Genomic DNA, 15796 nt, shown 5'->3' with positions numbered 1-15796 from the left:
CTATGCATTAAAGCAACACTGCCTCCAAATAAAACATTATTCTATTAAAGTGATTTCAATGCTCACAAATGATGCTGGGATGATTGATATGCTCAGAGACTGGTTTTGCCAGAGAAGTATTTGTAAAGGCAATTATTAGTACAAGTTAAATAAGATTTAAGGGCATGCTAGGCTTAGTTGGCGAATATACATTTAGTTAAATAAGAGGTATTTCTTCACAATTTAAATGCAATGTTCCAGAAATTGGAAAATTGGCTAAGAGGAAAAGGTATACTAAAGAATCATTTATATTCATTAAACTACATAGTGAAAACAAAGAAGAAGTTCAGCATTTTCCAGTAGGATCTCCAGGCTCTAAGACTCCCCCTTTTGCTAAGAAACAATATATACCTAGTTAGAGCTTGTTAGGGAGATTAAGGTGATGCCTGTAGAACCTCAATTTTTTCTGATTTTTCTGATGCAGGCAATCCAACCTTCCCAACAGTATACACTGTAGAAATACTGTTTTAAGTCATGCAAATTCCCAGATCATTTGGCAAAGCCTGAAATGGTATGCACTAGTCCAGACTGTGCGTACAGAGATCCCCCAAAAATGAGAAATACTTTTACACTGAAACAACATACTGGATTTTGAACAGTTTGCCCTGCAGCACTTGAGAGAAAGCTTTAAGTATTAAAAAAGTAGCAAGCACCCATGATCTCAGGTTCAAATGCCCACCTTAACCAAGCCTTACAACTGTTCAACAACAGAAACTTCACACACACACACAGCCTAAAAAGGGGATTTTCTCAACTTTGAAGAAATTTTCTTAAGCTATTCGTCTTAAATATGTTCATATTATTTTAAACCTATAGGCAGACAGAATAAGTGGGCTGAACTATAGTATTGCCTTGGAACAAGTAAAGTGATTGGGAAAGATGTATATATTCCATTTAGAAAGTCTGTTATTATGCAGTTTGATTACTAACACTACCAATCTTAGATGCCACATTTCAGAGATATTTTGCATTTCAAGCTGGTATGTGGAGAAGCTACGCCATAGACCCCCAGTGGCAATCACTTCAGTGTTTCATTTCATCTTTGAAATGGCAATAATGTTAATTTCCTGCCACACAAGTATATTTAAAAGACTAATGTATTGAACACTGAGGCACTTAGATAGTATGGTAATGGCAGTACTTTAGGAACATAGCATTCAATAAGAGCTTCCTTGGAAGGAACCTAGAATGTGTTCAGTAGAAGTATAAAGTAGAGGTTTTCTTTTTTAAAATAATTTCTTTTTCATCTATTGAGAAAAAGGACTTTAAATACTGGGAGGTGTTTTGCAAACTGCTGATACTCTCAGTTCCTAGCTGTCCCAGGTGTTTTCTCATCTTCTTTGCCATCTAAAGAAAAGTGTCCAGGATGACTGGCCAAATGACCACAACAATCAACATTTCCAGGACATCTCATGCGAACAGGCTATTTCTTGGAAAGAAAACATTGTGTTTCTGTTCACATGCTCAGACTGTTTTTCTTGGTGGGCCGTGAGGGCATCCAGAAGGCAGATGATCTCTGTGAAATAGCAAACTCATTGCAGGCTTCTAAAGCAATTTAAAATGTAAAAAAATTTCCACAGGGCATCAACTCTGTCTCCTTTTCATCCAAGATGAAACTGGTTGCCTTCATACATAATACTTACATAAGTTTGAAAATCTTTCTTGTGCTTTAATATTTTTTCTCTATCAACCTTCAAATCTTTCCTGGCAATACTCATCATCACCACAGTGATTGTTATAGGTACTGAAATGGCAGGGGACACTTCATTGCTGCAATAAGCACAGAAATAGTCACAGAAATACCTACCAACTAAGGACAAGAATGTTTCTTTATAGGTATCAGGTGAAAGATCTAATGTTTCTTTATAGGTATCAGGTGAAAGACTCTTTCTCTGACCTACTCTGAAGAAAGGAAGTTTGGTCAAATTCAGAAACCCTAAGCAAAACCTCAAGAGAACTTTGTATGGAAACTTTCAAACAAAGGATCTTGGAAAGGGATAAAAAACACAGCTTGCATCCAAAAGGACAGCTAGAAAAATCTCATCACTGAGGAGAGTTAGACTCTCAAAGAGGCAGCAGCAGAAGGGGCAGTTTTTCCCAGTCTATTTTGCCCAGCATCAACGCTCAAGTGTTGGATCAAGTGGAACTGACTTCAACTGTTGAGTAGGGTTGAAGTGTTGTTGTAGCTTTGATGATCTAGGACATAGTGCCGCAGTGACTTGAAAAAAAACACTTTGTGCCCAAAATCTTGTTTAATGTCTTTTCCAACTATACAGTTGGTCCAATTAACAATATCAGCAAAAAAACCCAAAAGATACACATTACTTTTCAACAATCAAGGAAAGGCTACACTTAGAGAAAGCAATATAACATAAATTTAGGCTTTTGTTATTTCTGACACTTTTCTGTGATGCTACTGTGAATAAATCGTATGGTTTAGGTTAAGCTGTTTTTCTCAACTACATGTACCAGCTGAATTTATGCCATAACAGGGCACAACTCTAACTGAACCTGCAGGACATGACACAGATGGAAACCTGGGGGTGCTCTAATCTGATGGACCAGTCAAAGTGGGATGAACTGAAAAACCGCGCTCAGAGAAATGTAAATGTAGCTCTGTCATCTGACAGAAGTACATGAAGAAAAATACAGAAATGTCACAGGTACAACTCACCCTTCAGTCATTGTTGTTAGTCTACTTACTTTTATTTAAAAGATTAATTCAATGGCATCACTGCAGAAACAAAGCTGTTTCCTAATTTCAGTTCAGTTTTCATTGGACATGCCTACTCTTTTTTTCTAAATCACATTCAGTCCAAGAAAACAACAACAATGAAAAGTTGATACCAATGCAGACAACTGTTAAAAAAAAATGAAAAAGGAATCGTCTTCCAATGGGCAGCAGTAGCACTTAGTGCAACAACCTATTCTTAATATTCGCTCCGCAATATTTTATAATCTCCCTAAACAGCTTGAGTTATGGAAGAAAACACAAACCACTGTTCATGTTAAATTATTCAGTTATAAATAATCTTTTATTGTAAAAAGACAAATAATTTTTAAAAGGATGGATATCAATTGGTTCCCTTATAAATGAAGATTTAGGATTATAGGAGTTCCCAAATTAATGCAAAAATTAAACACCACTGACTTGCCTATAGAAATATTTTACTCTGCACTCCCCAACCTCCTCATCAAGTGGATTTCCAGTGGGTGAAAGAAAAGGCTTATTCTATGGATATGGGGACGGTACACAAAGGCTACCATCGAGCATTCTGCTTGCGGTAACTAATATCATCAGCTCCTTTGTTAAAACCTTTCCAGTTTGCAAGAATAGCTAACTCTGGTAAACAGACATTTCTATAAATAAAACCATTGATCCACATAAAATCATCGCTTGAACTTTCAGAGACATCAGAAATCAATGTCCTCTCTCATGTGACCCTATTATTTAAAAAGACAAAGAGGGTAGAGTTGGGCCAAAGAGTTCTGTGGTTATCCTTTTCTGCTTAATGTGGGTGTAAGAACACTAGTGGGAAGAGAGCGGAAAGGATAGACTGCAAACACAGATTTATAAACAGGGCTGTCCAACTGGTGGCCTGTGGTCCACATACATCCTACTGAAGGGTTAACCTGTGCCTCAAGTCTACCCATCCAGGCACCACTCTCCCCACTGCTCTAGATGCAGCTGCTGCCACCAGAGTCTCTGGATTCCCTCTCTCTCCTCTGGGGCTTCTGCTTCTGCTTCCTGCTCATGCTCTGGGGGTGGCACAGTGCAGTGCAGCCACAAGAGTATATGGCCAGGGGATTGGCGGGGGGAAGCTGAAGGACACAGTGCAGTGGGCAGCCTACCACGTGGGGGTGGAGGGCACACAGAAGAAAGGATGTAATGTGCAGGGAACAGAGGTGCTGGCACAGTGCACTGGAGGGTACCTGCAGCAGTGTGTGGCATGCACATGGTACAGTATGAAGTCCAGGGGGTGTGTAGTCCACACTGCATGAGGTCTCTGGTCACTCAGAAATTGGATAGCCATTATTTAATAAGATAAAAAAAGTTTAGTGGTCAAATTAACTGTGGGACTTCCCATGTTGAACAGTCCAGATAGAGAGTAAACAAAGCCATATTAAATGCTGAGACCTCTTCAGAGAAGGAAGCAGAGGAAGAGGTCAGTTCTATGTCACAGAAGCTGGAGTAAGGGGAGTCGGGTCTGGCAAAGGGCACGGTGAATGAACACAGAAAAAATAGAAGATGTTTAAAGCAGCACCATGGGAAGATAATACCTTGGGTATCAAAAGTTTCAGAAGCAAAGGCACTTCAATGTATTGCTACACATTCAAACAGTGTGACAGGAAATAAGGGGGAAATATTCTGGCAAGTATGTTCAAAATTTCTAATCAGGAGGATGAGGAGGGACTTCCTCTTAAAAGCCAATTTAAAATGTGAATTTTTTAGCTTTAAACAACGTAACATGATCCTTAGTCCCTTCTTCCTTTTTGTCTCTGTATTACAATGTTTCTACCTGGGATACCTGGATCAATTCTTCTTGAGGCCGTATCTACTGCGCATTATTGACAAAAGGTGCTATTCCTGGTGAAAAGGATTTTCGCTTCTCTCCCTCTGCCATCTCCTCTGTACAGGTTCGCTTCCCTGGGCTGTGTCTCCTCTCTGGTTGAACTCCTGTGTTGACTCTCTTCATCTAGTCTTTATGTCACCCCCATTTTCCCAGTCTTACCTCTTTTGTCCTCAAAGCAAAATGTTTTCCTTCTACTGTCCACAGCTCTCACAGTATCTTGTCAGATGTCTCTTTTCCTTCCTCTTCCCTTTTTGTGCCCAATTCCCCTCAGCTTGCTGTCTCTCCCCCCTCACCTGGCATCATTTTTCTTTTCCCACTCTGGGCTGGCAGAGCTCCTCCCTTCTTTTTCTCATCTTCTCAGATACCCTCCATCCTCCCCTCAACCTGAACTTCAGTCACAAATTGCCATTGTTCTAGGCACTGCTTGGAGAGTCTACATCTCATTCAGTATGACTCCTAGCATTTTTATTCTTTATTTTGGCTCCTATTCCATCAGCATTTTTTTAAGTGTCATACTGCTTGTCCTCCCAGATATAAAAAGGTGAGAGAACATCTTAGCCTTGAAACATTATCAGTACTCTGAAGTGATATCAGACAGCACATGCAAACATTATTTAATGCGCTAACAACAGCATTAAATAAACAGATTGTTTATTTAGACAATCTTGCCAGTTAGAATACTATATTTTAACATATACAGTGTATATACTACTTACATACTCACCTTTAGGTGAGCTGCCAAAACACTATCAATGATTCATAATTAGTTAACATACGAGGTCAATTAAGCAGTTGGTAAACACTGGCTGATGATTAAACTGGGAACGGATGGGCTACTTCACCAGACAGGTCAACGTGACTGAAATCTAGAGAGGTTATGTGAAGTATGAAAGGTTCCAGCCTCAAGTAATTTCCTTTGCTTGTTTTCAACAATCAAGTCCAATGACCCATTATAACACTGTGCTTTGTAAAAAACGTCAGACAGACACAACAGACTAAACCTGATTCAACTCACACTGCTAGTTTCTCTGTGCCCCAAGAGGGAAATAAATCATACATGAATGTTCCAATAATACCCCCTACAGAGAGCCTTCAGTACTGTATAAGAGGAAATTTACTGTCTAGGGGGGAAATGCCCCAAATATCTTGCATGTAAAATGGCTCAAATTAGTTATGATAAGATATTCAAAATTAAAATTAGCAGTTGGGGCCTCTTCATGACACTACAGAAGTAGTACAGTTTATTCTTTTGCTTACCACTGTATGACCTTGGGGGGCGGGGTTAACTACACTCTCTAAATGGGTTATATTCTTAAAAGACAGCTACTGAAACTAAGTAGCCCAAATGCATGCCTGACAGCTCTACTTGATGAATACTGGATCATGGAAGCACCTTTCTTAGTTGACCATTAGTATAATGATTATATTCTCTTCTAAATCATTCATAGAACAATTCCTAAACACAATTAGTATATGCCCTCATTACAAGTCACCTTGGTATACAGATCTGTGATCATTTAAGTATATGGATAAGCAGTTTGTATGTCAGTGGTATGAAAAGCACCAAGAACCTTAACTGCTGTATATAAGAGCACTAAGATCTTAGGTTACAGTTTTGGTGAGGATGAAGAAAAATTATTTTCTTCACTACGGAATCTATCAGGTCATCATTGCTGGAATCTCAGTTACATTTTCTTGGATGTCACTTTAAGAAATGTTACCTACTTTGAGAAGAGATACAATTCCAAATGGCTAACCTCTCTCATGAAGAGGTTTTTGCTTCAGATCTAGAATCTCCTTTCATAAATGCAGCACATGTTCTAAGTGTGGATGCCTGGATGCTGAAAGTTAACATTGTGCAGAATATATGCCTCAAGTTAAATATCTTCCTGCACAATATCTGCAAAGGATAACCTAAAACAAAGTTACATATGCTGCCTGTCACAGATGTCTTCAGGGAAGCATTGCTCAGGATTCTCCAAGCCTTGTCTGGTCTTTCCAAATACTATATTTCCCTTATCCTAACATATGCAGGATTCATGCATATTGTGCTATACTAGCTTAAGAGTCAAAGAAAAAAAATGTAGACATCCCTAACACAGCAGAACCCGAGTTGGCCTGAACTTTATCTTTGAATGGCAAGTCTGCTTTGGAGACAAGTTCTAGTACAACTTCTTTGAAAATTGTATGGAAAATACTTTCCTTCTGAATATCTGAAAAGAATAAGGAGGACAAGAATGCTGACATTTATGCTAGAAAAGCTACCCCATACAGCCTTTACGTTGTGAGTATAAGTTTATTTAGTTCAGATATACCAAAGTTTTACAAGAAAATATTTTTTCTTTGGGTATGGACAAGTGTCCAAGGTGCTAAGGCCCTTCATAGTGCTACATAAACATAGCACAATAGAGCGTGTGTAAGCTCTCCAGCCAGGGGGTGGTAAGAGATTGCCCCTTGGTTTCCCCCACCTCCCAGGAAGAGAGCAGGCTGTCAGGTTAGGGACAGAAGTTACACAAAAAACAGTTTAAGTGATCAGAAACTGGTTTAAACTTGTAGCAGAACAGAAATTGAGTGCACATAAACCAGTTTCAAAATGGCCAAAACTAGTTTAAGATAAACCTGGTTCAATGTAGTATCAGACTTAACCGATTTAGGTCAAACTGGTTCATGGAACTTCTGACCCAGACCCCTTCCTGCTTCAAGTTAAATCACAGCCCCCAGCATGCTTTCCAGGCCTGGGCTGGGCTATGCCATCTGCTGGAGCAGAGCAAGGTTGGCCCTACCCCTTTAGTCCCTAGCTGGAACAATGATAGCTGACTGACAAGGGGATGGGTGTGCTGGGGACAGAGCCCTATCTGCCTGGAGGGGGTGGAACAGCCCTTGCCAAATTTTTGCCCACTAGAGCAGAAGGGGGAAGGGTGTGGGACAGCAGGCTCAGGCAGAGAGGAATTAAACCTGCCCCTGCCTCCACACTCTCACCAGCAGGGGCCCCAGACAGGGTCTGCTCAGATTTCCCCTCCTGTTTGTGGCTCAGCACAGCCCGGGATACCCAGAACTCCACTCCCAGCCAGGGGGTGATCCCACTGTGCTTTCCTAGCCACCAGGGCTAGGGTTTCACTTGGGGAAGCCCAGGAGCAAAGGCCAGACTGCGGGGGGGAAAGGGGAGTGAAACAGCCCTAATCCCAGGTGGGGACACACGCAGGAATTGCAGCTGCTCCGTCCTCGATGCGAGCCATACTGAGCAGAGGGACTCAGGCTGAGGGCAGGGGTGGGGGCAACAAGAAGGGGCTCGAGTGTGTCAATGCTAGCCTGGGGCAAAGGCAAGCCAAGCTCCTGCCCCGCTGGAGAGAAGCATCCAGGTCAACCCTGGCCCCTGCAGCAGTGCATATGGCGCAAGCACACCCCCTGAGCCCTGAGCACTATTACCTGCATCTCCTGCGCTGCCAGGTGCCAAGCTGGGCATGCCTTGCTCACTCTTCCCCTGCCCAGTAGCAGAGGTGTGACATGGCCTCATGTACCAGGCACCAGGCATGGGGTGCTACCCTTATGGCTTCTTCGTTGCCATCGGGAAGCCCGCCCTGGCCATACTGGTAGGTGCTGCCCACACCAGCTGGGCAGACAGTGGCAGTGGGGAAGTGCCCTGCAAGTGGTACACGGGGCCATGCTGCACCACCGTGCCAGGTAGGGGAAGCGTGAGCAAGGCACACCCAGCTCAGCACCTGGCAGAAGCAAGTAATAGAACTGAGCTGAAGGGGCAAGCCCACGCCATATGCACTGGTGCAGGGGCCAGGGCTGGCCAGGGTACTGCTCTCCAACCAAGAGAAGGGGCCACTGGGCAGGAGCTGCTCCCCCAGCTGTGTGACCAGCTCAGCTCTGCTCCCCCAGCTGTGTGACCAGCTCAGCTCTGCTCCAGGCTAGTGCCAACATGCTTGAGCCCCTTCCTTCCCTTCCCCTACCCCCGGTCCCTCTGTCCAGCGGGGCTCATGTCCAGAATGAAGCTGCTGCAATCTTTCTCTGTGTCCCCACCTGGGCTTGGAGCCATTTCATTCCCCTCCCTTTCCCCGATCTTGGCTTTGCTCCTGAGCTGCCCCAAACAAGCAAAACCCCAATCCCAGCAGCTGGGAAGATGCAGCAGGATTGCCCCCTGGCTGGGCCTGGCCATGCCTCCCTTCAGCTCAGCTTCCCTCTAGTCTGAAGGGAAGGGAGAGTTCACTCTAGTACCCCTGGTTTCCAACCTGAGCCATTGCAGGCATGTGGCTGCATTTTTAAAATCAGAAGCTACTGTCTATTCAGTTGCAAATTAGTTCAGTCTACACAGGTTAGACTAACCTGCAAAGATTAAATCAATTCAGGCTCTGTTTTTTTGAATGTCTGTACTTAGCTTCAATGACCAGCTGGCAGCTGCTGAAAATCAACAGCTGCCAAAGACAGTCCTTCACCCCTGCAGGGATACCAAGCATGAAGAAAACAGCTCACTTTGCCTGCACCACACTCTATAGCCAGTCCCAGCTCTTGCCAGGGGTGTACCAGCAGTAGCAAGATTCTGTTAGCACTGTCCCACTTCGAAAGTCTTGCCTCTTCCCTACCAAGAAGTCCTCTTTGATAGAGGTAAAGTGGTAGTATTTTGTAGCACTTTTGCCATCTTTGTAGAGCTACAAACAGTTTGTTTATTTATTTATTTATTTATTTTAGGGCTAAAGGAGGGTATAATCACACTACCAGTATAACACCAGTCCATAGCCTTAGAGCAAAATCATTTATCATTTTGAAGACAGAAGCAGCTTACATGGCTATAACCATCCCTTTGTCTCAAGTAACGCCACCAAACCACTACCATTTATAGCCATCTGTCTCTCTGATTGGAACAAACCTAGCAACATGTTCTGCAATTTGTGAATGAACATAAGAAAGAGGTTACCCAATTCTCACCAAAATAAATTCAATGCTTCACTCACTCAATCTAAAATGATTTTAATTTACATACTTAAATCATTCCTCCATGAGGTTTTACCAAAAGGAATACAGTATCTGTTAGAATTTCTCTTTAAAAAGTGCAAGTAAATTAAGCATAGAAAATGTAATCATAGTAACTGAGGCTTTTGCCACTAATCTACAAACTAAGGGAATTCACACAAAAAGCAGATACTTGATTTGGAATGTCTGCTTGTGTTGCATGTTTGCTTCACCCTTACTCTTCTTCAAGGATGCGGCATGAAAAGATGTAACATCTCTTAGTTGCATTTTGCTAGATTCTACTTGTATGTATGTTGCACTGTTTGTATGTATGTTGTATGTTGCCTGGGTTTTTTTATATTATTTTGTTTACAAAATAAACATTTAAACAAAAATAAATATTTAAAATATTATTTTTTTGAAGTTATTAATCAATCATGCTTTACTTTGTACTTTCTCATTTAGTTTGGACAACAAAAGTTTCTTAAGCAGTTTCACTTAGGCCTCTGGCAGATGTTACATTTAAAATGCAATTAGTCTGTTAATCACATCATAAATAGTAACCCAGCTAAACTTTCATGGAATTAATGCTGCCACACAAAGGGAAACCAGCTACAAAAAATAGGACCACACCAGGGTCTCCAACCAGCCCTAGTGAAGTCACCACCAGCTGATGATCAGATACCTCTAGGACCATACCAGGGTTCAAACCAGCCTCAGTCAGGTCCACAATCAGCCTGGAGCCAGGACTGCCAGCAAACAATCAGTCAGCTGGACTGCACTGAAGCTCAGACTGGCCCCAGGGCAGTCCCTGCCAGCTGACAATCAGTTGACTGCCATCTGGTTTGAGACTGCAACAGGGCTTGATCCAGCCCTGGTACCATCCGTGGAGCTGGCCAACAATCAACTGATTGTCGGCCAGCTCTGGGGACAATGCCAGAGCCAGTTCAAGCCCCAGTGCAGTCCCAGGGCCAACAATTAATTGATTGTTGGACTCCCAACTTGTCAGTGCAGCAGGAGCCCAGGATCATGACCTTGGGCTCACCTGCACTGGCAAGTAAAACACGTTTAGGATCTGAACTCCAATCCCAAAACTGCATGTTCTATGCCATGTAGGCATGGCAGGAGAGGTGGCTGTTGGAACTGGGGATCAGATGCCATCACACCTTTAAATGAACATCTGTGAGCAGCCTCAGTTTATGTCCCTAACCAAGCTTCACATTCTCATACACCAGCAGAATAATTCTATGATCAAGTTGTAAATAGGAAAAGAAATATTACTCTTCTGAAAAGTTGCCAACTGAAAGGCTGCTTTTCTGCTTACATGGGATTTGTCTACATTGACAAATCCATCCTTAGACTGGCTCTTAGTGCTAACCCACCAACCATGGTAACTCCTGACTTGGTTTTACACTGGCTGGCCCTCCAAGCTTCCTGGAGAATCAGATCTTGAGGCAGAGATTCTCTCTGCAGCTAACTCTTGCACTGTGTTCTTAACCCAAGGTAGATGACGGAAGCACAATAAGTAGAAGAGTGGCTCTCTGGCACCCCACTTCCTCTCTACTGCCCACAACAGAAGGAAAGACAGGTAGACTCAGTTTGAGTTTCCTGTCGTGCTACAGTACAGCCCTTTAAGGAATCAGTCTCTTCATTATTTGTCTTTCCTTCTGTGCTTCAGATGTGCAGAGCAGCAAGGTAATTGGAGACAAGGAGGGGACGCTATTTATAGCTTTAGATAGTTGAGAATGCCCCTTGGAGTCATCCCAAATACAAGTACAGAGCTAGCCATGAAAATACTTATTTTGTTAGGCAGCTTTTGCAAAAACAAACTATCATAATCTACATTTGAGGCCCATGTTGATTTAAAAATCACCTTAAAATGTACATTTCAATTCAATTACCATAGGTTTTGCGAAGATCAAAATTTTTTATTCTTTGATTTCTCAAAAAAAAGAAGAAAACTGTGAGCCCCACTACCTTCTGAGTAAATCACACAGAAGGTGGTTTTATCTTTGAGTTCAAGAGCCTAGTTAATCCTTTTATCTGCTTCATAACTAAGCAGCAGCAAGGGAACTTGGTTAGATACCTGAACAGAATCCCAAGGTCATGTTCAGTCTCTCAGTTCTCGCTTTTTAGATTTAGTTTTATAGCACCAAATATTATACGATGCTTCAAAGCAGCTATTTTAATGAGAAACAACATCCCAAAATGGCAATATCAACAAGTCTACTTTTTAATGAATTCTAATAAAAATATTTTTTGCCTTTGCCAATTTTCTGAACTTTCTTTTAATCTGTCTTTTGTTCAATGGTGATAATATAGAAACAGCATAGATATACCTACATGACATAATACAGTGCCACATGGAAACACCTGAGTTAGTTCTGAAAAAGTCTGCACAGGTACTAGAAGCAATATAGCTGTGTTAATATAGTGCTCCATTTAGGTACTCAGCAAGGCTAATTTGCCCAGGTAGAGGGCCATACTGTGCACAGTACCTGAACCAGCTGGCTCAGAGTTAACTTGTAGTATCTCAGAACAGCACTCGTTGTGTAGCTATGCACATGTTCCTGAAAGCAGCAGTGTCATTTCTCAGAAATAAACACCATGAAGCCCTTATTTGCACAGCAAAGACAAGCTGACCCAAGTGATCATCTTGCCCTAGGTCCCTTTAAAATAACCTCACAATAAGCAGATATGGAGGAGTGGAAGTTCTGTGCACTTAGAAAAATAATGTCGTCTTGCCTCCTTCTTCAAACAGTCTTATTTACACAAGCACATGCAACAGCTTGCTAAGATGCAAGTCAAATTCTGGATGACAGCAGCTAAATTTCCTAAAAGGTTACCATGAGCAGCATGATTCTCCTGGGGCACTGGTTTGACTCATATAATACCACCAATTACCAGAAGATCTTCATAGATAAGTATGTTGCCTCTCTTTTTCAGTCAATTACAGAAAAAAAAGCAGAAACAAACTTCCCTAAAAGACTTATTCTGTACATCTGCCTCACCAATGCAGACCCCATTCTGCCCCTCTCACTGCCACCAAATAGTATGTTAAGTTATTCCATGAAGCAGTTGCACTACTTTGAGTAGTACTTTACTGTCCAAGCAAGTTCAGGGGATTTTTGATCTTTAAAGGTACAGCTGAAGATAAATAAGGGAGAAAGTGTTCGAAGAAACCTTGATTGTCTTATGCTATGAGAATCATCGACTTCTAGGGTCCACACGTGTCAATTAAATGAATGGCAAACTGTGTGGTTTCAGTTGGCAGTAGGTCAATGGCTAGTTTTAATTTTTAAAAACAAGTTAAAAGTAATACAATTATACAATACACGTCACTTAAATAATGATTTGTAGATACTTTAAACCTCTAAACTGTCAATAGAGGCAACTTCTTTACTTAGCATGCTTTATACAGCTTCGTGCCTTGCTCAAAACTTACCAAACCCAAGAACAAAAGTTAGAAAGGCAACATCTCAGGGACTAGACACTTGTTTACATTAAAAGCAGAGCCACTTTAGCTGAGCCTTGTAATTTAAAGGCGTCTCGGAACAGTAATTTTTACAGCCTGATCAGCAATGGAGACAAAGTCATGTAACCCAGAAAGAACCAGACACACTGATTTATTAAATAATGAATGTTCACTTGTCAGACTGAAGAAACAATGCACTCTTTACAACACTTCCCTGAAAACTACTGCATGCGTGTGTACACACGTAAAGTGAGAAAAAGGAGCATGGTTACCAAAGAGTCATTAAACCAGCAGATAATTTATCTGCTGGACTGAGGAAAGCTAAGGGAAATGAGCCAAAAATTTAAAAAAGGGGAAAGCCTAAGAGTTCTAAGCTTAGAAGCAGCTGAGGTTATGGCACTGAGCAAAGATGAGCCAGAGATTATATACAAAACAAAAACAAAGCATTTAATTATATTTAGATAAATAAAAAAGATCTTCAAAATGTAGCCCCAGAATTTTCCACATTAAGCTGAGGACTGATAGACTTTGTCAAGTTTCATTTATTTTAATAAATGTGCATTCTTGTGTAAAGCACTGAATGAACAAAACCATTTCCATTCAGCAATATGATCAAAGTAAGCAGGGGAGCAGAAAGCAGGTGTGTGCAGAAAGAGGGCTGTATTCGATTTGAATTCAGATCTGGCCCGATTCAGGGTACAGTGATTTGATTCGTTAATTTGGATCACTGTCCCGATTCAATCTGGCAGAATCTGAAGATTCGATGCTGATTTGGAGAATCAGTGATTCGGCCACAGACACAGCTTTAAATGTTTTTTCTACATATCTCAAGGTACCAGGTGTGGCTCATGAATGTTGAGATGGTGGGGCGGATGAAGCGTCCCACAGGAACATGAAGGGGTCCACCACCGAGCACACGGGGGACCCCCGCCCCATGCCCAACCAGCTCAGCTATCAGCCATGGGGGGCCCCAGGTACCCCCCCTAGACCCAGGAGGCACCAGTCACTGAGTAGGGGGCAGGGGTCCCCCACACGCCCCACAGCAGAGCTGCAAGTGGACCAAAAGTGCTTCTGGTCTACTTCTGGGTCTGCTGCCAAGCGCACAGGGTTCCCACCCCCCCGTGGTCCCATGGGACACTCCATCTGCCCCACTGTCTCAGTGTTCATGAGCCACCTGGTACCTTGAGGCATGTAGAAAAAACATTTAAAGCTGGGTCTACGTCCAAATCGCTGAATCTCTCCGAATCAATTCAGAGGGTTCCAATTCAATTCACAGAGATTAAAAGGTCTCTTGATTTGATTTGGATTGAGAGATTTGGCCTCCAAATCAAGCCAAATCTCCACTGAATCAAATCAGTGACTGAAGTTTCACACAGCCCTAGGAGAAAGCACAGCATATAGTGCTGTTACTAGGTAATACTTCCAGCTTTCCATGTAACAGAAGTCATTTCCATTATAATGCTCACCTTTAATAGTTTCCTCCACAACTTGTGCTACATGATCTATTTGTTGAACCTAGAAAAAAATACCAGAAAACAAATCAATAAACAGGGTGTAAACATCTAAACATATTAAAAGATTCTTGTCTCGCGTTTCATTCAGGTGTAGGTAATACTTTTGGTTTATTTATTTGCAATGTTCCTATGCATTGAGTTAAGGACACACACAGTTTTTAGATTTCCCAGTACATACAAAGAATCAGCATTGATATAACCTTAAAACTGAAAATCTATCCAAGGGTATTCAACCTCATACTACTTTAGCAGCTGAGATTTTAAACTCTGGTAAACAAAAACACCTGCACAGTAAGTTATCTGTGCAGTGCACTGGTTTTCCAAGTGCTCTGATAACATTAGGGCTTGTTCAGTTCTGTTTGAAACCAGATCCAGTGCCCCACACGGAAGTCAAGGGGAGTTTTTCTTCCTATTCCGGTGGGAGCTGGATCAGGTCAACATCTGCCCCTTTATTTATTTTTTAAGAAGCTTGGAACTTCTGTTCTAAAGCAATCTTTTTCAGACCCTAAACATTCCTCATCTAGAATCCTGCACCTGAATCCAACTCTGAAATGTACATATTTATAAGTTCAGTTATACGTTATCCTCAACAAAAAAAGTATTTTTTATTTTACAATGGGAAATTATGAGAAACACATATACAATATGTTGTTTCTTAGAAATATGCAGACATGTACTGAGGAAGTAAATACTGATTTCCAAATTTAAATATGACAAAACATTTTTACCTTGTCTAGGGAAAAAATCTATACCATGTCTTTCTTTCCATACTTACACAAAAGAGGAAAAATTGTTAATATTAGATAAAAGTATAACCAGAGTCACTCTGCTACACACCTTCAGATTCTTAAGCTTTTAATTACTCTTTTATCACTATATTCCCTCTTCCCACTTGAGCATACAGTGACATTCTCTCTACATGTTCTGCTCGGTGGTCGAGACCTTTACCTCTCCCCTGAAACAAACTGGATCAGGAGATCATCTACAGCTAAAGGGATACACTCCCTCACAGCCCTCTTCCCTTCCCACTGATGCTCTCTTTAGGCTCCTAGCTGGGCCCTGCCCTAAATCAGAGGAGCCTCCAAGCCGACCAGTTTTACTCAGCATAGCAATCTGATCACTTCTACCCAGTCATTAAAAGGGCCAGACAGACCTGTCATATACATTTAAAAATTCAATGAGAGCTCTGGAACATTCAGATAAAACGTGACAATAACTAGCTTTTTTTTTTTTTTTTTTTT

General features: G+C 41.6%; 1 protein-coding gene across 3 annotated transcripts in view; it reads right to left on the bottom strand.

Moving 5' to 3' along the window:
• Nucleotides 1–15796, bottom strand: part of CDKAL1 (CDK5 regulatory subunit associated protein 1 like 1) — a 658258-nt gene that overhangs the window by 420270 nt on the left and 222192 nt on the right. For all 3 annotated transcript variants that reach the window (XM_019544002.1, XM_019543993.1, XM_019544000.1), the window contains one exon: nt 14508–14556. In XM_019544002.1, coding sequence (XP_019399547.1) covers nt 14508–14556 — 49 coding nt within the window. The remainder of the gene's footprint in view (nt 1–14507; nt 14557–15796) is intronic.

Source organism: Crocodylus porosus, unplaced genomic scaffold (assembly GCF_001723895.1).
Source record: "Crocodylus porosus isolate Cpor-Errol unplaced genomic scaffold, CroPor_comp1, whole genome shotgun sequence".
NCBI classification, from domain to species: Eukaryota; Metazoa; Chordata; order Crocodylia; family Crocodylidae; genus Crocodylus; species Crocodylus porosus.
Note: the sequence above shows the minus strand (reverse complement) of the source record. Positions and strands in the feature narration are given on the sequence as shown.